At 50.5% G+C, this 26,806-nt stretch overlaps 1 protein-coding gene across 3 annotated transcripts in view; it reads right to left on the bottom strand.

Annotated features, from left to right (window-relative positions):
• Window positions 1-26,599, bottom strand: part of EGFR (epidermal growth factor receptor) — a 138,622-nt gene extending 112,023 nt beyond the window's left edge. For 2 of the 3 annotated variants that reach the window (XM_008261843.5, XM_008261844.5), the window contains exon 1: window positions 26,309-26,599. In XM_008261843.5, the coding sequence (XP_008260065.4) occupies window positions 26,309-26,396 (88 nt within the window). In that variant the 5' untranslated portion in view covers window positions 26,397-26,599. Of the gene's footprint in view, window positions 1-17,136; window positions 17,234-26,308 lie in introns of those variants that run through there. The other variant, XM_051853133.3, reaches the window with a different exon arrangement.
• Window positions 26,600-26,806: the final 207 nt, after the last annotated feature.

The following is a 26,806-nucleotide window of genomic DNA, read 5'->3' as shown; positions in this document are numbered from 1 at the left end:
GTGGGGACCTGTGTGTAACACTGTAGTGAGGACCCGTGTGTAATACTGAAGTGAGGACCCGTGTGTGTCCCTGCAGTGGGGACCCGTGTGTAATACTGAAGTGAGGACCCGTTGTGTCCCTGCAGAGGGGACCCGTGTGTGTCACTGCAGTGGGGACCGTGTGTGTCACAGCAGTGAGGACCCATGTGTGTCCCTGCAGTGAGGACCCGTGTGTGTCACTGCAGTGGGAAATGTGTCACTACAATGGGTTCCACATCTGATACATTTGTGAAAACCCATGCAGTGTGCATGAACCCTTCTGTGAACCATGGATAGCCCATCATTGGTAGCACATGTGCAGTACTAATGCAAGATGCTTAAAAGAGGGACATCCCGTGAGGAGAGGAAGAAAGTAGAAATGTGGGAACTCTGTACTTTTCACCTAATTTTCTACAAACCTAAAACTAGTCCAAAAATGTAGTAAAAATGATTCACTAATCAATATTTACTAATTAATAAAAGGAAAACTCTCCCTCTCCATCTTGACTCCATCGTGAAGGCTGAACACCATCCAGTACGAAGAAGACAGCAGCAGGAGGGTTTGCTCCCTGCCAGTTGCACTGGGGAGCCTGGGTGTGTCCGTCCCAAGTCCCACGGGTGACACTGAACCCTGTGCACCCCCAGTCTATGGTGCTGCCAACTCCACAGTCACCCAGCCAGCAACACCAAGCCCAACCGAGAAAGGAGAAAAATTCTGATTTTTCTCAATTTATCTCAATTTTATTACTATCCTGGAACACCTTATTCCTTAGGGTATTTTTGCAAGAGCCCTCAGACACGTATTTTCAGATTATTAAATCCATGGTACTGGGGCCGGCGCTGTGGCGCAGTGGGTTAACACCCTGGCCTGAAGCGCCGGCATCCCATATGGGTGCTGGTTGGAGACCTGGCTGCTCCACTTCCCATCCAGCTCTCTGTTATGGCCTGGGAAAGCAGTAGAGGATGGCCCAAGTCCTTGGGCTCCTCACCCACATGGGAAACCCGGAGGAAGCTCCGGGCTCCTGGTTTCAGATCAGTGCAGCTCCGGCCGTTGTGGCCAAATGGGGAGTGAACCATCGGATGGAAGACCTCTGTCACTCTCTTCGCCTCTCCTCTTTCTGTGTAACTCTGATTTTCGAATAAATAATAAATCATTGGGAAAAAAAAAAAGAAAAAAAAAGTGCTAAAAAAAATCCATGTTACCAAGGTAAATGACTAATTGAGATGTTACTAGTCATAATTTATACTTAATCAACAACAAACCCAGCATTTGATTTTAAGTAACACTTTAAAAAAAGCATTTGTCTTCAGAGTCACGGGCAAGCTGCCAACATCACTGACCCCTGCAGGTCGCCCCAGGTGGCTTTCCCTGGAGCAGCGTCTGCAGGGGACCACAGATAAGGAGCTGACGGACTGCATCGACTGGGAGGACAGCGTCCAGGACTCCACGATTCCTGACCAGTCCCGCCTCTCACTGGACAATCGTCCAAAATGTCAGATTAAATGACTTCACCAAAACCAGGAATGGCATTTTGCAAAGAGAGTCAGTTCAAGTGAAATCAAATAAAACATTGTAAGGAAGCCATCACACGCGTCCTCAACCCCAGTCTTATCCTAACCAAGAATCTCCGATTGTTCACATGGTTGTGGAAGATGTGCAGCTGCGTTTCAAGCATTATGGACAACACCCACGCCACAGACCCCACTGTAAGCAAGAGGACTCAGGATTGCCCCTGGCTGCTGTGGGCCAGGCCCTGCCCATCCCAGCTCTGCTCACACACTTCCAGGGTGAGGCATTCACAACCTATGATTAGCAAATTCCATTTTAGGAGTGCGTTAGCTGTTTAAAAATCCTTTTCAAGTTGTTCCAAAATTCGCCTCTCTCTCAAACTTCAGACCATCTGTGCTGGCTGTGCACTGTGCAGGCAGGGAGAACAAGTCCAGCTCCTGCCCACAGCACAGCCTCTGACACCCCAGGCCAGGCCTGCTGTCCTCTGCATGTCCTCTCACTCTCTGCCCCCTTGTCTACACTCACTGCACACACTCCAGCTCACCGTGAGCACTTACAAATGTGCCCAGATCCATGTTCTATTCCACACACGTCCCGACCAGCACAGGGCATGGTCTGAACAATCCCTGAATCTAGGGCACAGCTCGAATGCAGCCACTGCAACACCAGGCCGCACTGTTGCTGGCTCGCACTGAGCTCACGTCCAAATAAAACACTCAGCTCTTTCTCACACTTATGCAATCGGTGTTTTTCATTCCGTCCGTCACTCAACAAATATTGCCTTCAAGAAAATTATTTCCACACTAAACTCTGACAATTTTCCATAAGATGGCTGAGAGACACATGCACGAAGGACACTCGTGGACTGTGGCCTACAGGTGAACCCTGAAACGGCAGTTTCCAGGATCTGGAGGCTGCCGCGCTGTCGGGAGCTGCTCTAGAGCAAAAGCCACACAGGACTGCAGTGACACGTGGACTGCAGAGACACAGCTGGTGAGGCAAAATCCTGCCACAAGTACAGGTCCAGGCAGGTCTGCGCAGAGGGCAAGGAGCACACTTCTGAGGAAAAAAAAATAGATCCTGATTTAAAAGCAGGGGAAACAAAATCTTTAGGTCAGAACTCTAGGTCAAAACGGACTATTCTTAGAAACCCTATAAATGGCACTGGCAGGTGCTGCCATTGACATGGCTGACCCACTCCCAGAGATCCCAGGTGCCGTCCTGCACAGAAGCACGGACGCCAGGGCTGCTCGTGGCTTTTCCCTTACTCTCAAACCATGAGAACTGCTCCAAGTCCCACTGCCCCCGACAGCCTGGGATCTAATACTCTCTTTAACCTGCTTCAGAGTCATTGGTTTGAGGGCAAACACCAGCTCAGAGCAGGAAGCAAGGCTGAGGTCCGACTAAGGTGGCAAGGACATGGAGGCTCCCAGAGTCACCACCACGCAACCCCCCAGGCAGGTCCGGCCAACACTCACCGGGCCAACCTCGAGCAGGAGGGTAGACAGCCTCACAGAGGCTCCAAGTTCACGGGAACCGACACTGACCCTGGTGAAGCCAGATGACAGCCAGCCAGCTCAGGGAGGGCACCTATATTCATGCACACATGTGCCCTGAACCCCACGCATTCAGTTTTGAATGAACAGAGCTGCCCCAGTGCAGCACGACCAGGATTCCGTGTCAGAGTGTGGCGTATAATCACAGCTACGCGCTGCCATGTAGAGAGCTTTGCAGGCCCCATCCCAGACCAATCCCAGCAAGACCGCAGGGGTGGGCTCAGGGTGGGGCTTCTCAAGCTCCTGGGAGATGCCCATATGGAGTCAATGCTGGGACAGGCTAAGCCAGGTAGGGCTGCAGGGACCCAGGGGCAGGCAGGGAACGGGGAATGGCACGGCCAGGGTGTGTTGCTCAGGCGCACCCCTGCCTAGTGTACCTGCACCAGCAGTGTGCAGGGCCCGTGAGTGCAGCAGAGGCTGGAACCCGGGAGTGCCACAAGGAAGCCACAGGGATGCACAGCCCAGGCCAGGGCACTCCCCAGTGCCTGGAGCTGAGCTGTTCTGCAGATGGGATACCCACTGTAGGGAGCAGCAGTGCCCTACCCATAATCTTGGAGCTCAGGATTCCTGACTCAGCCTCAGCAACTCCCTCCTCTGAGCCCCATCCCACAGGGGGCACCAGAGGAGCTAGGCTCTGTCCAGACCTGGACCCACACCACTCCTGTCTGGGCAAACATGGCTTTTTTTGCCATCTTCAAAGTGGTTTTTGGTTCTCAAGTAGGGTTTTCCAGGCACCTCAACTCGGTGCTGCACACACCAAAGGGAGGAATTTGGGGCTGGAATTCAGAGAAGCTTGCTCAAGGTTGCCCAAGGTCACTGCAGGGTTGTGCTGCAGGTTGGGCTCTGGTCCCTTCCTGGAGAGAATCTGAGAGGCAGGCAGAGTGGATTGAGGGAGCAAAGCCACAATGCCAGGTACCCTGGGCACCTCTGAACTTCTGAGGAGATGGGGGCACCAAGGCCCACCTTTCTCCCTGAGCCATCTTCACACTCAGCTACTATTCAGACACAGAAAGCATTCCCCGAGACAGGAAGGAACCGTGTGTCTTATAAGCTGGGGAAGACGGAAGCTTCCTTAGGGAGAGAAGCAGCCAGCACCACCCGGCCTTGAGAACGAGGTCCAGCCACTGTGAATAAAGCCAGGTTACTGGAAACAGATTAGGTGAGACCTGGTGAGCTCCCATGAATCACCTGGGGGGAGGACGCTGACCAGTTGCCCAGGACGAGGCGCACTGGGCAGGAACAGAGCAGGCCTGGCCCCCGAGGTGGGTGAGAGCTCCCGTGGGGCAGCCTTTGTGTTTCCACTGTGACCCTGAGCAGCCAGCAGACAATTACATAATCCACATTTCTCTCCGTGACGGGGGCCAGGCCAGGCTCTGGCCAGGACTGGAGGTGTGCAAGGCCACCTGGCAGGAGCTCCCTGTGCTCCCCAGGAGCAGGGGCCGGGGCCCACCTGTGTCGCTGGTGGAGGGCAAGTAGTATAAACCCAACTCTCTGATGAAACCAGAGTTTTGTCATTGCTTTCTGAAAATACTGGGAACAGAACACACGCATGGAGTGAGGGCAGCTCCGATGAAAATTCAACCGGGAATTTTGAGTGGAGGTCAAAAGACGCCCAGGCCGCAGGGTGTCTTGACAGGTGAGTCCTCAGGCTCCCAACCTGCACTTAGATGCCAGCCCCAAAGGGCAGGGGAGGGACAGCCGGCATCCACCCTACGCTTACATCAGGCTGCAACTCCAAAGCAGGGCTCTTCCTTCAACAAGCAAAACGTACGCTGAATGGCAAAATGCAAAGTCCACCCTCAAGAATGTGCACCGGGTTGCATGTTCCCCAACCGAGAAACACAAACATCTCCTAAGAATCCTCGAGCTGAGATAACGTCTTCATCAAAACCGCATCCCTACAGTGCTGAAGGATCTATTTTCAGAGATCAGGGGGGGGGGGGCAGGACACAGGGGAGGGAGCAGGGATGCCCCCTGCTGAGAATTGAGGCCATTCTGTTGTCTCCCACCCAGGATTTCACCCTCTGGAGAGCTGACCTGCCCAGCCAGGGGCGCCCTCCCTCCAGTGTCTCCACCCCGGGGAAAGCCCAAGGCCACCAGCAGCCCCACCTCCGCCCTGAGGGAGCTCCTGGATCTGTTGCAGGAGTTTCAGAAGTCTGGCTTCTGAAAAACAAAAAGGCTTCAAAGTGGGGAGGTGGGGCACAGGAAAAGCGGGACGGAGACGCGGCTGACTGTGGACACGTCTCCTCTCAGTACAGGTAAGGGGATTCAAGACATCTCTGGATGATGGAGTTGAAAGATAAGGTTGTTTAGGCACAGAAAATTTTGAAATCATGCAGAGTTTTTCAAGACTTTAATACCATCACGTATGCACAGAACAGGGCTGGAGCACTCCGACGCAGGAAGCACTCAGAGAAGGCCTGTCTTTCCACCGACTCCCACGGCCCTAAGACTGAGCCTCCAGCAGGACAGCAGACGGCGGGCGTTTGCCTCGCTGCTGCAGGCAGGCTCCCATTAGAATAATCCTCCCCTAGCTGGGCACAATGTCAGAGAGCAATCTGGACTCACGTTTGCCTGGATGTTCATTCTTCTCCTCCCATTCACTCCCAAAAGCCAGGATCTGGGCGAAGAGGCTGCAAGTCCTCAGCCAAGTGACGCACAGGACCACCAAGCCACAGGACCAGAACGCAGCCTTCCTGCATGGCGGCCCTAGCAGCTCTGTGAAGCATTGGTAAATGAGAGGTAAACCAGCTTCTGCGCTCATTTATTCACTCAACAAACACAAAGGTGCTCCTAAAAGTTCACAGAAAAACAGAATTAAAATATGTGCATTTTGTGGGCTGGCACTGTGGCATAGTAGGCTAAGCCTCCACCCCCAGTGCCAGCATCCCATATGGGTGCTGGTTCATGTCTCGGGTGCTCTACTTCTCATCCATCTCTCTGCTATGGCCTGGGAAAGCAGTGGAAGATGGCCCAAGTGCTTGGACCCCTGAACCCCCGTGGGAGACCTGGAAGAAGCTCCTGGCTCCTGGCTTTGGATCAGCCCAGGTCTGGTCTTTGTAGCCATCTGGGGAGTGAACCAGCAGAAGGAAGACCTTTCTGTGTCTCTTCTTCTGTCTGTAATTCTGCCTTTCAAATAAAAAAAAAGGCGGGGGGGTGATGTGAATTTTAGAGTAAATTTTTAGAATCCCTGGTTTTCTTTGTAATGCACACTTTTTGTAACCTTTGTGAGGATGCCTGGATTTGCTGTCCACCTGCTATATGCCAGATACTCTTTGTGTTATAAGCACAAATGACTCAAAAGCTCAAGAAATTAATGTATTTTTGACACAAGAGTTCAAGAGGAAAAAACAAATCCAATTTTGTACTTCAACTTTCGCTCCACTTCTAAAAGTCACCTGCTCTGCCCCGTGTTGTGCCCCCCAAACACTTGTAGCTGTCTCAGCCCACAAGACCAGCAGAGCAGGAGGCGGCCTTGGCTCTTCCTGGGAAGGAGCTGCATGATCTGAACTACAGGGCTGTGCTTTGTGTTTGATTTTCAAAGACTGACTTACTTGAAAGAAACAGTTACAAAGGAATGGAGAGAGAGAGAGAATCTTCCATCTGCTGGTTCACTCCTCAAATGACTTCAAGAGGTAGGCCTGGGCCAGGCTGAAGTCAGGAGCCTGAAACTCCATTCATGTCTCCCATGTGGGTGGCAAGGGTGCTAGTACTTGGGCCATCTTCTGTGGCTTTCCCAGGCACATCAGCAGGGAGCTGGATCGGAAGTGGGGCAGGCGGGACTCAAACCGCTGCTCATATGGGATGCTGGCGCTGCAGGAAGCAGTTTAGCCAGCTGTGCCACAACAGAGGCCACTATGTTGTGTATTTTTAAGGATGCCACTTTATCACAATATGTGACACATTTAAATGTGATTATTCTATTTTAAAAACAAAAGGAAATTCACAGATAGCCTCTACTTCCCGAGAAAGTCACTGACAGCGCTAACTTGCATTTCCACAGAGGAATGAGGAAAAGCCATTCGTCACACCGTGCATGCCTTGTGGGCGTTCTGTTGAGAAACCTCCCTCATTCCTGGTACTGCATGCCCGCTTGCTGATGACTCCAAGCCTTCCCCATTCCAACCTCCTCACACACCCTCCACAGTCCTCTTGTGAGGAGGCCACAACCACAACCACGCTCACAGAAACGAGGAGAAATCTGGAAACCTCGCACCACTGAACGTGGGAAACTGCAGGAGTCAGACCTGGGAGCCAGGATTTCCCTGTCCTTGAAGTTTAATCTCACTGAGCAGCTGCTTGTTCACTGCCTGGTGCTCACGCCAGGGCCAGCCTGGGAGGGGGACAGGATGTGCTTCTGCTTCCACCACCACGGAAGCTAATACCCGACCCCACCACACGTGCACAGGGCAGGCTCCCCCTTCACTGAGTCTTGAGTCACGTCCAAGGTAAATCACACTTACTCTGATACAACATTGAGGAGTGTCATGGCGACAACCTTTGATCACGCACTTAGAAATATTTTGTTGTGTTCCATGCAAAATCGATCCCTCTGAAAACTCAAAGGAACTGAAGAGGGGTTTGTGATTACTCACAGTTAAGATGTGCTTTTCCTGACAGTCACTCAATTTTAACCTAACCATTACTTCCTGAAGATACTTTTAAGCAACATACTGTAAAGATGAATTCTCTGAAAGTAAAATGAGTGAGGAAACACTTGCCACACCACCCAAGTATTTTCTGACAAGACTGGTGCCATCCTGTGGAGGAGGCTGTCTTCCTTCCTGCCGCGGCTGCAGGGAGGGGCGGCCGGTGAGAAAGCTTGCTCGGGGGTGGCTTTGCTCTAATCATCCACCGGCTTCAGCCCCGTGCTTTCCTCCTTCCCTGCCTTTAGGCGCTGATGCATGTCTGCATTGGGATTATAACTCACCTACTTCCAGCTCCTGCAGGCAGTGCCCAGGGGATCGTGCCTCAGGCACACGCCGCGTTTTCCTACCTAACTCCCACCCACCACCAATGACTGAACTCACATTGGCGTTGTTACTAAGAGGCCTCGACTGTTGTAAACGTGCAGACTGGTTTTTAAAGCGTTTTATGTAGTTATTTCAGCAGGAAAGGCTGGGGGCAGGGGGATGAGAAAGGAAAAGGGAGGGAGAGAGATGGGGGAGGGAAATCGATCCCACCCCCCAGATCCAGAGTGATTTTGGACGTGGGGGGAACCCGTCATGCCGCATCAAGGTTTCTATCTTGGACATCGTGGAGACTGGCAAACACGAATGCCCAGACTTCTCGCAGGGCCAACTTCACTCCTAGATAACAGCAAGCAACCTGCTGTAGCTGCAGCACCCTGCACCTGGTGATTCTTGAAGGTTAGGGTGGAATTCAAATGTCCCAGTGACCTCTTGCCTAGTTAACAGAGCGAAGCACACACAGAGGTAAAAATGTCTCTTGCCTGTAAACAGATCCGATAAACATCCACTGCCCCGTTAATGCTAACCTGAGATCTGCTGGGAAAAGGCATTTGTCACAAAAACACAGCAGTTCCAAAACACGTTTCACAAGTAGAGAAACACAGCAAATCTGTTCAGTTACTTAGTAACCCAGTGAAGAAATGCAGAAGAGTTTAGAAAAGCGCTTTTAAACATTACTTCGTGATATTCCAACCAGCCTTGAAATGATGAAAGTCTAATCTACCCACTTCCATCTCCCAAAGCTTCTCTCAAAACAATGTTCCTGTGACAACAGAGGACACTTACCGTCACCAGATCCTCCAGCCCCACCCTTTCCTTATTCCTGTCCCTGAATTCTACTTGACTTTGACTATGGGTCTCAGGATCAGTGTTGCTCTGAAGGCATGTAGGATAGGTATACAGCAGTCATGTGTATACAGCAGTCCCATGCATACAGTAGAACCATGTATACAGCAGTCTCTGTATACAGCACAGAGAAGGGAGGGGCTCTCCAGCTGGCTGCTGTATACAGCAGTCCATATACATGGCAGTCCGTGTATACAGCAGTCTCTGTATACAGCACACAGAGGAAGGGGCTCTCCAGCCTGGCTGCCCCTCTCAAAGGCCTCCCGGGCAGCCCCCTTTCCCAGCACTCTCCCAGCCACCCATCCACACTGTGCTCTTGCCTCACTCCCCCGCCAGGTTCCCCTAAAGGACTCAGAACTTCAGACCCTTTGCTGTTTACTGTTTTCGCTTTTGGACTTAGTGAGGTCCCATGGCTCCCACCGTGAGGTGCAGGTTCTCCTGCAGGGGCTCACTCAGATTTAAAGATGGACGGGCTCTTCTTCTTCTTCTTTTTTTTTTTTTTTTTTAATTTTTTGACAGGCAGAGTGGACAGTGAGAGAGAGAGACAGAGAGAAAGGTCTTCCTTTGCCGTTGGTTCACCCTCCAATGGCCGCCGCAGCTGGCATGCTGTGGCCGGCGCACCGCGCTGATCCGATGGCAGGAGCCAGGTGCTTCTCCTGGTCTCCCATGGGGTGCAGGGCCCAAGCACCTGGGCCATCCTCCACTGCACTCCCTGGCCACAGCAGAGAGCTGGCCTGGAAGAGGGGCAACCGGGACAGAATCCGGAGCCCCGACCAGGACTAGAACCCGGTGTGCCAGTGCCGCAAGGTGGAGGATTAGCCTAGTGAGCCGCGGTGCCAGCCCGGACGGCCTCTTCTTACAGAAGACACTTTCCTGGGCCCCAGTTTGAGAAGCACTGACCTCAGAAGGTAGGTTTTAAGCTACAAAAATGTCAGGCACAGACTTCTGCGTATTCTTACAGAGCTGGTGCAAAGCCTATCTCCTTGCTAGAACAGCCCAAATGGAGACAAATGTTGCAGACAAGGGGTTTCCAGCAATGGACGCCACAAGGTGCCACCTAAGAGAAAGGCACGCATGGAAACATATGCTTACGTAGAACCACAGATTTCCTTTCTCCTTAGAATTTCAGATATAAGCAACTATTTAAAATAGTGTTTGGGCAGGCATTGTGGTGCAGCAGGTTAAGCTGCTGCTTAAGACACTGGCTTCTCATACGAGACTGCCTGGTTCAAGCCTTGCCTCTGCTTCCAATCCAGCTTCCTGCTAATGCAGACCCTGGAAGGCCGCGGTGATGGCTCAAGTACTTGGGTCCCTGCCACCCACGTGGGAGACCCAGACTAAGTTCCAAGTTCCTGCCTTTGGCCTGATCTAGTCCCGGCTGTTGCAGGCATCAGGGGAGTGAGCACCAGATGAAAGCTTGCTCTCTCTGTCACTGCCATTCAATCAATAAAATTCTGTCATTATAAGCTGAGGTTTACCATACTCACACACACACACATGACTGGAGGTTCAGTCTGCACACAAGTTCAAAAGAATTTAGATCATCCTTAAAATGACTAAACAAAACTGTCGTACCTTATAAAATTCTAGTCCCCCTGGGGAAACACCTGGAGCACTTTGACAATGCTGCTCAACAGCCTCCTGGGTAGAGCCACATCTGCATCCCAAGTTGGAGCTGTGAAGCCTGAAACTGCAGTGCTGGCAGACCTTGGATTTTATCGCATCTCAGATTCTGGATTTTGGAGTCAGGGATGCTCAGTTGGTAAGACCTTTGGAAATAACTGAAATCTGAAAAACTCCAAAATCTGAAATACTTCTGGTCCCAAGTATTTTGGAGAATGGAAATTCAACCTGAAATTGAAATTGAGTTCATGGCTACAGCTCCGAAGTGAGGAGCATGCAGATTCTCACAGAACTGGTAGCTGGCTGTCTACCAACCACCCTGAAGAGGAAGCTGCAGTAACAAAAGGAGTGTCACAGTTTAAGAGATCTTAGCTATTTATACTGAAGATAGCACAGGTGTCTTGCTTTGGCTAGGAAGTCTAAAACTTTGTCATCAAATCTGGGGTTGCCCTGTAGGTTTTCTGTCTTCTCCAGCAAGTATCTGAGTAAAGGGATACCATGTATACATATACATGCATACATACCACACACACACACCATACATACACATGCATATCATATATGCACATGCATATGCATGCATGCTATATGTATGCATACACACACGCACCATACATATGCACAATGCACACCATATACACACATACATACCATATATGCTATATACATACATTCATATATACTACACATATACAACATGCATGCCTATATACACATACAGATTTGTGTATACATACCATATACACACACTGTACATGCATATATACACATGAATTCCATTCAATCACATACAAATGCATGCATGACCATATATACACATACATACCTACATACATGTGAATGCGTATCATATATACACATTCATACCATACATTCCTATACATGCATGCATACCATATATACATATATACACATATACATGTGTAAAAATACATACATACATGCCACACACATCATATCACATATATATCATATATATACACATCATATATATACACATATCATATATATACACATACACACTATACATACCATATATACATATACATACCCTGCATATCATACGCATACACACCATGTATACGTACATGTACATATACATATCATACAACCACACACATACATGCATGCCATGTATATATACACACAGACATAATATATACACACACCATACATACACACATACATGACATACACATACATATGCACATATGAATACAATTTTTATTACAGTATAACTTACATTTACAAAAGTGTACAAATCAGAAATCATAGCTCAAAAAATGAAAACATCTATCTGCACACACCTCAGTCCCAAACACAGCATCATCAGTTTCCAAAGACCCTCACCTAGCATACCTATTCCTAAAATAAAGAGAGCAAAACAGATCAGATGAAAATACAAGCAGGATGATAACATGGTTCACACTCTCCCCACTTGTGATTTGAGCAGTAGAACAATTCAGCACAGGGACTGGTACTGTGGCGTGGCGGGTGAAGCCGCCATGTGTAGTGCCGGCATCCCATGTGGGTGCCGGTTCTGGTCCCAGCTTCTCCACTTCTGATCCAGCTCTCTGCTATTGCCTGGGAAAGCACTGAAAGATGGTCCAAGTCCTTGGGCCCCTGCACCTGCGTGGGAAACCTGGAAGAAGCTCCTGGCTCCTGGCTTCGGATTGGTCCAGCCTGGCTGTTGCAGCCATCTGGGGAGTGAACCAATGGACGGAGGACCTCTTTCTCTCTCCCTGCCTCTGCTTCTCTGTAACTCTGCCTTTCAAAGAAATAAATAAATCTTAAAAAAAAAAAAACACCTCAGCACGTGTAAATTAATCCAAAAGCCACCACAGGGCTTGATTTATCCAATGACTCATCTCTCTCTCTCTCTCTCTCTCTCTCTCTCAACAGCCCCCTTCTCTCATTCTCTTTTCCTCCTCATGACTTCATGGCTTCCAAGCATTAAAGACCTAAAAATTTAACTTAAAAAATTAACTTCCAAGTATCATTCTGAAAGGCTGTGACCATTTGCCATCATAGCACAGTGGCCGCTGGCTTAGGTGAATGAGCGCTGACAGAGGTGTGAAAATGAGCACACAGAACTTGCTACTAAGATGCGACCATCAGGGAGGCTGAGGAAAAGGGCACGGGACCTCCCTATGGATTTTCTGGAACTCCCTGTGAATCTATAAATCTTTAAAAATAAAAAGCTAAAAACCAGAAGCTGTTGCTATCACAGCAAACCACTGTTTCTATTTACACACGGTGGTCAGCATTCTGTTCTGTTTTGGTATGACTTTCTGAGAACCACACTATCTTAAAGAGCCATAACTTCTATATTAAATTAAAACATTGTTGTGTAAAAATAAAATCATAACATGAAATTCAAACAAATAAAATTTGCTTTGAAAGTGACTATATTAATGCTAAAAAACATCTGCAGAATGTGCAACAATTAACTTCCTTAATCTTTCCTTCCTAACCATACATCTTTTCCTCCTTTCCTTAACATGAAAAAATGCTTATCATAAAGTTAGTATTCCAAGAAAATAAAATGCTCTGCCTGCCAAAGCATTTGTTAGGCTCATCGGCCACTTCCCTTCTGGCCTGCGGGTTTTCAAATGCAACAAACACCACCAAGTACGTTCCTTGTCACTTCAAAATTCTCAGGGGCGGGAGAAACCGGCACAGAGGTTAGACTGCCCTTCAGCCCGTTTGTAAATCATGCGTCTCACAAGTCTTCCTGCTGTTTAAAGCAACCATGCCACCAGCAATGTCTGTGAGATAAATTATCAGCTTCGAACTGTTCGCTTTTCCATTTTTGGTGTTTCTTGCAGCAAAGCCATTTATTTTTACTCACAGATTCGAAACGACTAGAATAACTTTGATATGCTGCTGGAAGGAAACAGCAAATCTTCAGCAAGTGTTAATTCATCACCAGGTTAAGGTCTAGAAAACAACAGTAAACAGGCAGATAACTGGCTCATGGTTAGACCCCAGGGAGCACTGCAGGCCTCCTTCTGAGGATGAAGGGGAGCAGGAGACAGGAGACCTCTGAGGTCTGAGGATCAGCTCAGGTAGAAAGAGCAGCCCAGCTTGGGCACCAAGTGGCCCAAAGCTGGCCTCATTGCACACAGAGTGATCCAAAAGCTCAGGTTTCTCCAGGTCAATCAGTACAGGAAAGGGAAGTACATGGCCACCTTCCCCGCCTGGGGCAGCCTGAGGCTGGATGTCTCTCTCTTTCTCTCTCTCTCTCCCTGGGAGTGGTCCAGACGTGGAGGCAGGCACGGCCCCCTGAAGGCCGGACTCTCAGGGAGTGTGCACAAAGCGAAATGCACGTCACTGCAGGTCTGCCTTGGTAGTGGGCAAGGAGGAAGGGTGCGCCAGAGAAACGGGGCTGTCCCAGCAGCTGTCCTCCAAGCCCTAATGTGAGAACAGCACAGGAATAAACTGTCAGGGTGGTCCCATGACAGAGGAGAATTTTCCAGAACCAGCCACACAGCAAACAGCCAAACCCACTCCTTAGGGAGAGCAAGACCCCCAGGAGGCGGGTGTGTGCCACACCCTGGGTTGGGAAGGGGATGATCAACACAGAGCCTCAGCACAGGAACCACGAGAAACACCTGGGCAGACCCACTGGACAGCCTTGGCTCAGGAAGGTGACACTGCGGAGCCCCAGGCTCCTCTTCCACAGCAGGGATTTGGCTACAGGGAGTGCTGAAGGTCACGTGCAAACCCAGCGCCCACAACAGCCACAGCACCACACATGCACACAACGTACTCAGCTTCCACACAGAGACCCCGTGTACCCTGTGCAGCCCTGTGTGGCAGGTACCATGGCTGCCCCCACCCTACAGGTGATAAATTGAGGCTCAGGTGGTTATCCAACTCCCCCAACAGAGGAGGAGTCCCTTTCAAACTCAGGAAATGCAAGGTCCCCATCTGTTGCACACAGCACCTCCCTGTGAGTAGGGAGCAAAGCTGATAAATAACTTTATCACACACATAAAAAAAGTACCAGCTACGGGTCTAGAAGCTTTAGTTATACTTATTGTTTTGTGCATTTATATTTAATATTTGTTTTGTATATTCAAACTTTAGTCCTATATGCACATCATTTTCCCTATTTACAAAAAAATTAACATCAAATAGACAGGAGACTTAAAAAGTTATTATGGCCTCAGCTAGAAAAAACCTCACGCATTCTGTATCAGTGAAGGCTGCTTGAATCACGGATCCAATGCATTCTTTAGCCACTTATAATAACTTTCAGATCAGGAAAAGCGGGCATAGAGATGATCATTTTGGGTGTACGTGCAGCCAGAGGGAGTTGTCAAATGTCTACCTAGGAGCAGGGAACTTTGTGTTAAGAGCCCCATGATTCCAAGAGCTCTGAGCACCTGCCCAGGTGGCTCCCTGTGCAACCTGGCTTGCTGAGCCCCGGGAACGTCAGGAAGTCCTGGCTAAGGGAGAGCCTCTGGGCCCCCCTTCCTGTCGAGTGAATGGCATCCTTTCTGCTGTTAACAGATGCTCTGTTTCACAGCAGAAAAACACAAATGGATACAGACACTTTAGGAGTGCCAACCACACCTCTGGAAGGCGTGCGTAACTGAAAACTGACCAGAAGCATCTGCTGCCCAAAACCCACCACAAACACCATAGGCAGTCAGGGAGCAGGGATGTGCACACATGACCACAGCTGGCTGCTGATGTCACAGTTCACATCCCCACGATGCCAGGCCCATCTGGGCCCTGCAGGGTTCTGCCTGCCACACATCGCCAGGGGCAGAAGGAGGTGTGCACGGGACCTCTGTGCAAACGCCTGGGAAAGGAGACTTGTCTCCAGACACGCTTTTCCTCCTTCGAGGCTCACTCTCTGCCAGGGGAGGCTAAGGACTTAATGACTTAATTGCTCTCCATCTCCAAGGACGGCGCCTCCTGGTCGGCACATAGGAAGCGTCATCTCAGAATCACTGGATATTAATTAATTGTCACCTGCCAGTCCGGAGCCTGCTCTTGAGCTACACTGGGGCTTTTCTAGGCTCTGTAGAGCATGCTGTGACAGGACAGGTGACCATCACAAGGCTGGGTCTACTGTCACCACATTATGTGAGACCTAGAGGTTCTCTTTTAATTAAAATTAACCTTGTAAAAGCCCAAGCCTATGAGCTAGGAACAGGCACTGAGCACACCTATGTTGCCTCAGGCTTCCTAACCACCAACGCAGGCCTGGGAGGGGAAAAATGCCAAACCCCTTCCCAATACGAAGCCCAAGGAACCCCACTCTTCCCTTCTCCAAGACGCGAATGAAGAAAATGAACCCTGAGCACTGCAGAGAACGCAGCTGCGTCAGCAGGGCCCAGGCCTCGCGTGCACCACCATTGCTCCAGCTCTCAGCGGAACGTCCTGCTTTTTTTTGCAGCTGAGCAACTTCAGGAATACTTAGCAGACATTGCCCAGGCAGTCAACAGCATAGATTTTCCCACCAGGACTTCAGATCTAGATCACGCTGTGAAGAAAGAAGGGCTCAAACAACCACGCATCAGAGGCTTCTCCCACTCAGCTGCCTCTCCCCAAAACCCAGCACTGCACTGGGCTTCCATTTAATAAGGATTCTCTAGAGGCAGACGTGAAGGGAGCACCCCAGCTGCACGTCTGACTGCTGGTGTTTTCACACAGTGCCAGCTGCCCAACTGCTCTGCCCTGACTGGAGGACTTGGGCTGACTGAAGGTGAAGTGGCACAGCTTTTGCCCAACTGCCTTGTGCAAGACCCAGAGGCCCGACTGCCGAGCCGCCCTGGACTCAGTGCCCTGCTGACCAGAGGGTTCACTTAGTCACTGCGCTGCAGCTGCTCCAACTTGAACGTCAGCGTGTGCTCCCAAAGAGATAGTTCTAAGGCTGCAGGACACAGCCGACTTCTGGGACTTTTTTCTATTTTACTTTATAATCGTGAAATATAAACTGCTTTGGGGGAATTTCTGCTGGTGCATTGAAAAGTTTCCACTCTGCTCTGAATAAACAATAACAGAAAATGCTCCCTCGACCGGCAGGAAGGGGCCCTGCCCTGGCAAGTTCTTGTTGGAAGGGAAAAGCACTGCCACGCAGTGGCCCCTCGCAGTCACCCAGCAGTCCACGCGCCCAGCAAAGCTGCTCCAGACGAACAGCCCCACAGGTGGGACAGTCTGTCCTTAAATGTCAGCGCTTGCAAGAGGGACCCAGCCAGAACGGCTTCTTATAAATGGGATAAACTACGGACAATGAACAACAGTGGAAGCCCACATGCTTGTTAACTTGCTCTCTTTTCATAATAGGTACTTCACACCCTAATAAGCTTAAGTGTGTGCTTTCATTTAAATCACAGAAATGATTCCGACAGATCTCTGCAAGTGAATTACCACATTTTGCCATAGGCGTTGCTAACTGACCCAACTGCTCAGTCAAGTTGCTGTCTCCCCGCATTCTTCCTTCAAGTATTTATAGGTCTGGCAAACTTGTAGAAGCTAAAGACGCCACACTAAAAAGTTGTGCTTCTAATTTCTGCAGGAAATGTCTTTGAGGGGCCCCATATCTTATGAAATGGGCAGTTATAACATGCGCAGAAGAGAAAACTCCAAAAATTACCTCACAGGGCCAGTGCTGTGGTGTAGTGGGTAAAGCCGCTGCCTGCAGTGCCAGCATCCCATATGGGCGCCAGTTCGAGTCCCAGCTGCTCCACTCTGATCCAGCTCTCTGCTATGGCCTGGGAAAGCAGTAGAAGGTGGCCTAAGTCCTTGGGTTCCTGCACCCATGTGGGAGGCCCAGACGAAGCTCCTGGCTTCTGGCTTTGGATCAGCCCAGCTCTGGCCATTGTGGCCATTTGGGGAATGAACCAGCAGATGGAAGACTTCTCCCTCTGCCTCTTTGTAATTCTGCCTTTCAAGTACATAAATAAGTCTTTAAAAAAATACAAGAGGAAAAGTGGGAAAGGAATAAAAACTGCAGAAACACACAGAAAATACCTAGAAATGCACAAAAAGCCAGGGAGAAAGGTTGGCACTGACCAAAGCCATGGACGTACAACTGACATCTCAAAGGACAGTTTGTGCCACTCAGCCATTGGGTTCATACACAGGACTAACAGCGATGGACGTGTCAACAGTTTTAAGGCCAATGCGGGCTCCTGGGTAGTAAGGCAAACGCTCGGGGGCTTGCAGGAGAACAGCCTGGCCCCTGAAAGTCTACTCACTCAGGGGTTCTGGGCCAACTGTAGAACCATGCTGAGCCTCACCTTCCAATGTGGGTAATTACCCCAATGGGGCCAGGGTGGGGTGAGGGGGGTGACAGAGGCTCAGAGAGGTGCGTGTTAAGGCATTGTGCAAATTGTAAAGTGCTGTACAAATGCAAAGTGTTATTATGATTATGACATCAGTGCTTTACTATCTAAATTACAGGGACGGCACACTTATTATCAACATGTTCAAATACAATCTTGCATACATTTAGATTTGCTTTTAATTTTGCAGATGTTTTCAGTTCTTAAAGGAGTTGTGGAATCACCTAGTTCTGACATTTTATGGAAGTTGAAGCTTGGAAGGTAAATTCCAATCTGCTTTCTCTTCCACTATAACTACCAACAAATTATATGGAAAAAAAACACCTGATGCCAGGTACTGAGAAAAAACTGTAGCAACAACACTTTTCAGGGAACAATACATTTATATGCACACTTGCATTAAAAGTATCATGAACACCGGATGTCTATGACACTTTCTGGCTTGCAAAAATTATATAGTATATTCTTACAGACATTTGCCAAAGTTTTTCATTTGTAGTCATTTGTCAAAACTGTTCTGTCTCTCAAGAAGAATTCATACAAGGTTACAAAAAAGAGCCAGAAAGACATTACACTGACTGACAAACATGTTTCATACCTAAGGTCTGTCACAGAATCCAAAAATGTCAGAGAAAGAAATCCATAAGTATCAGGGCAAAGTTTCTAATTCTCTATTAACTTCAGAGCAAATCAAAGCCAAGACAAAGTTGTGGAATAGGTCGTTTTTAAAAGCCCCTTCAAACCATTCCTTAAAACAAAGAATAATCTCCAATGACCTCTTCTTTTCTTCCATTTAAACTTAATCAAAATTGGGTGCAATCAGGGGTTCTGTTTTATTTTCTAATACTATATTAAAAAATACACCAGTAAAAAAGTAAGCTCTAGTTAGAGCCATTAGGTCTTGCAAGTGAGTATTAGAATGAACTAAAAACAGTTTATCTTTCTTGTAATGACTAATGGTATAAAAATTAACTAGGAGACAACTGTGTAAGTGAAGTAAAACCACTATAATTAAATGTCCTTACAGCTTTCAGGTATTCCATGTTTGCAAGTATGATAATAATAATAATAACAATAGTAATAATAATAAAACCCACAGATTTTTGAGATTTACGAAACATTTTGAAAAACTTTCTAAGGTCCTATAACCGTGATGAGAAAATCTCAGGATACACTTGCCCCTCTTTGAGGACCTGAAAAAAATTCAATAAATGATCTTATTCCAGCCACAAAAATAATGAAGAATTCATGAGAACAGACAAAAAACTAAATCATGCAGTTTTTTCACATATAACTGTCTGTTGTGTCACAGACTATGTGCGATGTATTAATTTTACCCAAAACCTGAAGTAAAAGAAAGGGGTCAGCAAAGGCAATGCACCTGCTAAAGCAATGAATATGTCACCTACTGCCTGCCAGCCTGCATGGCATAGCAGAAAAACTGCCTTGGGTCATAGTTCTGCTTTTAAGATGAAATCCTTCATAAATGCTATTAAAACAACTGCAAGGTAAACTCTGGTCCTTACTCCTGTCTTTCCTTTCAGGCAAAGGTGTATGTACACAAAGTAACCCCAGCAGCCACATTGTGTCCTTGTTACAAATCTATTTGTAGGCAGATGATCTCTGCAAACACACATGTAATTCTGTACCATTCTGAACACTGATTCAGGAAAGAGATGTGTCTTCTAGTGGCTCCATTGATTAGAACGGCATTTTCTCAGTTTAGTGTGATTCCGAATGTATTCATCATGTCTGGAATTCTACACTTTCTTTTCTCTTTGCTGTCTACAGCAGGAGTTAAATAAAGGACATGAAGTGGTCATTTTGCTTACAACAAGTTTTATCAAAAAATCAATCTGTTGGGTAGAAAGTTAAGGCTCTGAACTATAATCTGGATTGTACTTCAATCATTCACAGCTGGTTGTTACTCTAACAAAAGATGGTCCATTTTATTTTTTAATGTAAAATGTGTCACTTCTTGGGCACCTTTTGACATAGTGAGTTTCTACATGGTCATTTAGAAAAATAAAGCATGGAATTCTACATCTTAGTCCATTTACAGCTGCAGAAACCTTGGAGGCCCAGATACACATTCATCTGAAAAACTGCCCCTTCATGGAGGTGGAATTAGAAAGTCCCTTTTACAGGTACCCCTGGACTCTCAGGGGATCTTGTGGAAGGTACTGCCCTACAGCAAGCAGCTCCAGCACCCACATGAGTCCCTGCAGGGCAGGCAAAGCCCTCCTGCCCCTCTGGCTTCCACCCTGTGTGCAGGTTAGGCACTGGCAGCTGTGTCCAGGGTCTCCCGCAGGGCTGGCACTCCCAGGCTGTGGGATGCACCCCCACCTCTCAGGCAGAGGATGGGGTAGGGTCCTGTAATGCACATTCTCTCAGGTTCCTAGGAACCCTTGCTGCTGTCCACAAAGGGGAACTCTAAAGGACTGATTTGCTCAGGAAACATGAACCTGTTCCTGGACCCCCAAAGCAGCTCAGGAGATGAAGAAGCAGCCAGGCTCTGAGAACAAAGTAAGGGCTCCACATAATACACAGCCCAGGCTCCTCGGGACTTCTGGGGGCATTCAGATGCGAAGTTTCTTCAAAGAGTCCACAGAAAGTGAGAATTATTTTTTAAAAAAATGTTATCCTTGATTTCAACTATTTTTGTACCAAAATAAACTTATACTGAATTTCATTTTCCCATGAACTTTCTAAAGTGACCCCTAGGGGGGCTCTGACTCAGCAGGTCTGGGAGGCATCCTCTCTCCCCAAGTCCCTCAGGCGATGAAGCACCTCCACTGCTTAAAACAAAACCAAGGCCGGTGCCGTGGCTCAATAGGCTAATCCTCTGCCTGTGGCGCCGGCATACCGGGTTCTAGTCCCAGTCAGGGCGCTGGATTTTGTCCCGGTTGCCCCTCTTCCAGTCCAGCTCTCTGCTGTGGCCCAGGGGTGCAGTGGAGGATGGCCCGAGTCCTTAGGCCCTGCACCCACATGGGAGACCAGGAGAAGCTCCTGGCTCCTGGCTTCGGATCAGCGCGGAGTGCCAGCCGCAATGGCCCTTGGGGGGTGAACCAACGGAAAAGGAAGACCTTTCTCTCTTTCTCACTGTCCACCCTGCCTGTCAAAAAAAAAACCAAAAAAACAAAAAAACAAAAAAAAAAAAACAAGACCCCACAAAATTCAGCAATGCTACTTATGTAAGAACCAGGGAACCCATCTGAGGATTTGCATCAATATACAAATACTGCATTTCAAATACACATACATCTTGTTATTTATCAGTGGCTGCTAACTGCAAGCCAGTCGGGGAGTCTCAACAGAAGTCAGGAACCCCACACCCTCACAGAGTGAGTGTGAGACAGGTGGAGATGGGAGGCTGCGCCAGGCCATGCTGCTCCAGGCTCACAGGCAACGACTGCGAAGGAAAGCCTCACAGGACCACAGTCGAAGGCCATGCTGCTCCCCTGGCTCCGGTCCTGTATCTTCCACTGCCTTCTGGACGTTCCCATCTGCACACTTCCAGCTCAGTGCGTCTAAAAGCTAAATTTACAGTGGACTCCACTTTCCTTCCCTTTCCTGTGATCTCAGCTTCCCTGACCCTGCCCAAGTTCCACATCTGGAGGCTGTGTGTCTGCCTGCGACTCAGTCTCTCTTGTGCTCACTGCATTCAACTGTCAATCAGTAGTACCAGTTAACATTTTATACCCGCCCCCTGTCACTGCAGTAGGCACCGATCTGTTTCCACAGCTGCCACAGCAACCCATGCTCCATGCTGTGGCCAGAAACATGCTTCCAAAACACAAGACCATGCAGTCAGTTCCTGCCTTAAAAGCCCACAGTGACTCCTCCTTCACATGGGTAGGGTAGTGGAGCTCTGACATGTGCACAGCCTCAACACTCACCCCTTTTCTCCTGCCACACTGGGTCACCAGAGCCACACCAGTGCCACACTGGGTTCCTGGGGCTTGGGAGAACCCTGCTTCCCCCTGCACTTCACCTGTTCTCTGGGAAAACAATCATTCAAGTGAGGCTATACCTGGTCTCCTCTCCAGGTAGAAATAAAACAATATTTAGGGGCCTGCACTGTGGCAAGGTGGGTAAAGCTGCCATCTGCAGCACTGGCATCCCATATGGTTCAAGTCTTGGCTACTCCACTTCCTATCCAGCTCCTTGTTAATGTGCCTGGGAAAACCGCAGACAACGGCCCAACTGCTTGGGCCCTTCCACTCATTGGGGAGACCTGGAAGAAGCTCTTGGCTACTGGTTTCGCTCTGGCCCAATTCTGGCTGTTGTGGCCATTTGTGGAGTGAACCAGCAGATGGAAGATCGCTCTGATCTGTCTCCCCCTCTAACTCTGCCTTTCAAATAAATAAATATTTAAAACAATAACTAATCTCCAAAGACAACTTTATCCCATGCAAAATGCTATCATAGCTCCTGTGCTACCATTCACACTTCTCATTCTGAGCTCTTGCTTCTGCTGACAGACTTCTGGATACTTAGGGCAAGTACTGCACCCAGTTCCTCCCTACATCTCAAAAAAAGATGCAGCGTAAAAACTGCTCATCATGGTTCAAAAATATGAAGAAAAACAGGCATCAATACTCGTCCTTAAACTTGAAGAATAAACAACGGCACTTAACTACCACCAGGCCAAGTGCGCGCTTGCAGGTGTGTTTGGGGCCAGGTACAAGGCATTCTCATCTAACTATGAGCTCCCTGAGCTGTCAGCCAGGCCTTTCATTAGCAGTCACAGGCACAGCTGGAAAGGACGGCGGGCCTCTGAGAACCCAGCTGAGTGGGACGTAACTGGGAGCAGAGGGAGACACTCTCCCCCGACTGCTTTCCCACACACCCTCTAAAGCTGCTGCTGAAGTCAGTAGGAGTAGAAGTTATTTAAGTATATGCAACTCACAGATGCTGGTCAGCTTGCCAGACACTTACACTGTCCTTCCGGGCCTTTGGAGGCCGTGCTCAGTTCACAGGGGCTTGGTAAGCACACCCCCACCACTCACAGGGCCCAGCCACCCTTCCCAGCTGGCTTAGGGCACTTTCCAGACAACCACACTGGGTGCCTCTCTCTAAATGTTTAAGATGGAAGCTTTGCAGAACGACTCTACAAGAGGGAAAATTACAGTCAAACCAGTTCTTTGGTTAAGTCTCAAAGCCCAGATCCTTGTCCAAGTTCACACAAACTGGTCTGTGCCTATGGGCTTGAAGGCGGGCAGCCAAGGGCTGGAATTTTCTCAGAACAGGCAAGCTTTCAGGGAAAACTGAGAAGGAAGGTATGGGAAAACACTATGACACCAAACGGGGTATGTAACAACCAAAGCTTAGAGTTATACTCTATTCTCTGTGTGCTGCTGGTTCAAGAATAAACCAGAAATAGTTAACCAAGACCAAAACGGCTCCTGACTAAAGTAACACCTGTCCGGAGTGACAGAAGGAAACAGAATGGAACTGGCTCAGCTTGGTGTGGACCTGAGGCTTTAGGTTGCATTTCCTGGGAACAATGCAATGGAGAGTCACACCCTAAAACTCTGAACTTTTCTCAAAACCCATCTCAAAACTTGCTTCTACAAGCACATCACGACAGAGGTTCTAAGTCAGAATTAGAACATGCGTACACACACACCGGTCAACACATCAGTGGCAAGGGCCAGGGGATTATGCAGGTGGGCACCCAGGCTTCTGATCCCAGCCCTGTGCCAGCACCAGGGGCACCTGCCAGAGCCACTTTGCCTCAGCCCTCCCTCACAATCAAGCCCTAAAATCTCAAAGCTGGCTCATCACTCCTGCCAGAAAGGCCTGCAACACTAGCTCCGAGTCCTGGAGCTCAGACAAAAGTCGGAGTGTTTTCTTTTTAAATAGGACCAATCCTTCGTCCTCGCTAACAGCGCCTCTAAAAACATCTCAAACATGTTAGTGCTGTCACGTGAACCAAGCGCAACCATGCAGCACAATGGATTTTGGCAGCTGGCTTCTTCAAACACCAGAGAAAGGTTTGTGAAAAACGATGGATTATGAAACCAAATGCATGAAGCCAGAAATGACTGTTCAGAGCCGGCTGGAGCTATCACCAGGTTTCTGCCTGTCTGTGCGATAGACAAGACTCTGAAAGAGTAAAAAGGAAATTTGCTAGTATTTAGCGACTTGCAGAATCCCATTTCCAGTAGCTGTCATAACTCTCCTCCCTTTTAACTCATGATACCAGGCACGCACAGTGAATACTGAATTCACAAATACTGAACTCAGAAAGGGGATCGAGAAGCTTGGCGCTTGGATGTGACCTGTTCACCTCCACCCGCAGCTGGAGTGAGAAGACAAGGCCGGCTGCCAGGCCAGCCAGGGCATCCATCCTTCGTCTTGGATTCCCTACCACCTCTGCTTTGGTTTCTCTTTAACACGGCCCAGGCCCACTGAACCAGGGGTGGCCAGGCTCATCCCCACAGGAAGCTTGTGGCTGAGAATTCCTGAGCTCCTGGGAACACCCCAGGACCTCCTCCTCAGCAGTGCCTTCCCTGGAGCGAGGATCCAGGCCTTGTTCAACTCCCCTAGCAAGCTTGGCTCAGGGATTTGGTGACAGAGCTGTCCCCACCAGGCTGAGGAACCCTGAGGAGAGCAGACCACTGGTTAGCAGGCGTGTGTTTGCAGCCTCAGGAGGGGAGCCCAACTTGATGAGCCGTTCCTGGTACTTTTCCTCTGTGCTGCAAGTGAGGTGAGTCAGCCGCGCACACCTGACCTGGCTCCCCACACCTGGGCTGCAGAAGGCAGTGGCGTCTCAGCCCTGACCCTGCCTCTTGTGAGCTGTGGGGAAATCGATCTTCTCCTGCAGGGCGGGAAAATGAGGAAGGAGGTGAGGACGCAGGAGCCAGGTCTGGTTGTTAGATCTGAGGGCAGCCAATACCGGTTTCCTAGCTGAGACCCAAAAAACCCTCACCAATTCTCCTGGAATGGAATTGGCACGTGATTGACATGGGTCCTTAACAACTTCTATAGGAAGATTATGCCTCGCAGTTTTAGTAATTAGATCCTCGCCAGTCTCTCTGCCTCATGTTAACGGAGCGTGCGCGCCCTTTCTCACCACAGCACTGGCGAACACAGGGCAAACAAGAAACAAATCTCCCACCACGGCGGCAGCGGGGAGGCAGCCCCACTTAGGAGCTGGGCGCACTTCTGGGGTGAGAAGGCACTGAGCATTCGGTGTACCGGAGCCGCGCACCGGGGGCCTCAGAGCCCCCTTGGCCAAGCCCTGCCTTCGCGGCGCTCTGCGAGAGCTGCGCAGATTGGGGGAAGCTCCACGGCTAGCGGGTGAGCCTTCTGGACACTTCGCCCTTCTTTCCTCCACGCCAGGACTCGCAAGCCTGCCCGAGCTGTTAAAACCCAAGGCCGGCTCTCACCCCACACCAATTAAATCGGGGTATCCGTGAGCGGGAGCCGGACGTGGTCCTCGCTTCCTCTCCCCCGCCTCAACCTCCCCTCGCCCTCTCCCCTCTTTTCCAGTTCGTTGTTTATTACTATTTTCGTTTTTCAGTCCCAGGTGATTCCCACCTGCAGCGAAGTTTGGGGCCGCCGCAGCACCCCTGGCCCGCAGACGCGCCCGGCGCCAGAGCCCAGACCCGAGGCCGATGACATCAACGGCAAGCAGGGACCTGACTCTCTCGGAAGCCGGCCCAGCCGGGGATTGTGCAACGCGGCCTCCCGCGGCGGGCGTCTCGCGGCGAGGCCCACTCCGCGGGGCCTTCGCGCACGTGGGGCCCGGACCGCATCCTTTCCTGGTTTTGATACAGTTTAATATTTTGGTTGGCCCAATATCAAACTTTTCAGAAAGCAAAGGGAAACGCCAAAAAGGAGAAAATCTTGGGACTTTGAGAAAACCGTGGGGGACGCGCAGGACGGGCTCGGAGCCGAGACCCGCCGCCCAGCCAGTCCTGCGGAGCAAGCACGCAGGTGGGGGCCGGGTTCGCCGCGCCGCCAAGCACCTGGCCCGGCCGCACCCGGCCGCTCGGCGCGGGGCGGGGACTGCGCGCCAGGGGCGTGCCGGACAGGACCCCAGCCCCGGTTCCCCGCGCCGTCCCAGCCCAGCAGCCTCGCGTGGTGGGCGACAGGAGTCCTCCAGCCCCCGCTCCGGCCGCAGCCCCTCACGCGGGAAGGGCTCGCGGGGCCTCTGGTTGCAGCCCGGGACCGGGTGGGGCCGGCGCGGGGAGGGTGCGCTCGGGAAGCGCCAGTCCCGGAAGGTGCGCGCAGCTCCCGGATCCAACCTAAGCTCCCAGGGCCGCGGGTGGGACGCACCGCCCATGGGTGCGCGGATTGCGCGGGGCGCACGTGCGGGGTATGGAGCAGCTTGGGCAGCGCTCGGCGCCGGAGCTCCCCTGGTGCGACTCGCGCAGCCCAGGAGCTAGACGTCCAGAGCGGTTTCAGCCCGAGGGTCCTCACGGAAGTCGGGAAGACCGCGGCGCGGTGTGGTGCGGGTCGCGCCCTTACCTCTCTTCTCCTCCAGCGCCTGTCCCGCCTGCAGGAGCGCGGCCAGCAGCGCCAGGAGCGCGGGCCCGACCGGCCCCGAGGGTCGCATCGCTGCCGCTGCGCGCTCAACTGTGCGGTCGGTTCGGAAGGGCGTCGGGCTCCGTGCGCGGGGCAGACGCGGGCGCCTGAGTCCCGCCTGGGTCCGGCCTGGGACGCCCGCGCCTGGCCTCGGGGACTCCGGGCGGCGGGTGAGGAGCGGCTGCCGCGCTGCGCCGAGCTGCCCAGACGTCTGCCGGGCGGCGGGCGTGGGGAGGCGGCGGGAGGAGGGCCCAGCGGAGGAGGAGGGGTCGGAGGCGCGGAGGAGGAGGAGAATGCGAGCGGGAGGAAGAGCGGCGAGCGGAGGCGTGGACGCCGCGGCCCCGCGGGACCTGGCGCCTGGAGCGAGTTCCCGAGAGGGGCGTTCCGCCCGCCGCGACCCCAGGCCGGGTCGGTTCCCAGCGCGGGGCGCAGCCGGGCCTG

The sequence above is a fragment of the Oryctolagus cuniculus genome, chromosome 16 (assembly GCF_051225735.1).
Source record: "Oryctolagus cuniculus isolate XC-2025 breed Fujian yellow rabbit chromosome 16, ASM5122573v1, whole genome shotgun sequence".
NCBI classification, from domain to species: domain Eukaryota; kingdom Metazoa; phylum Chordata; class Mammalia; order Lagomorpha; family Leporidae; genus Oryctolagus; species Oryctolagus cuniculus.
Note: the sequence above shows the minus strand (reverse complement) of the source record. Positions and strands in the feature narration are given on the sequence as shown.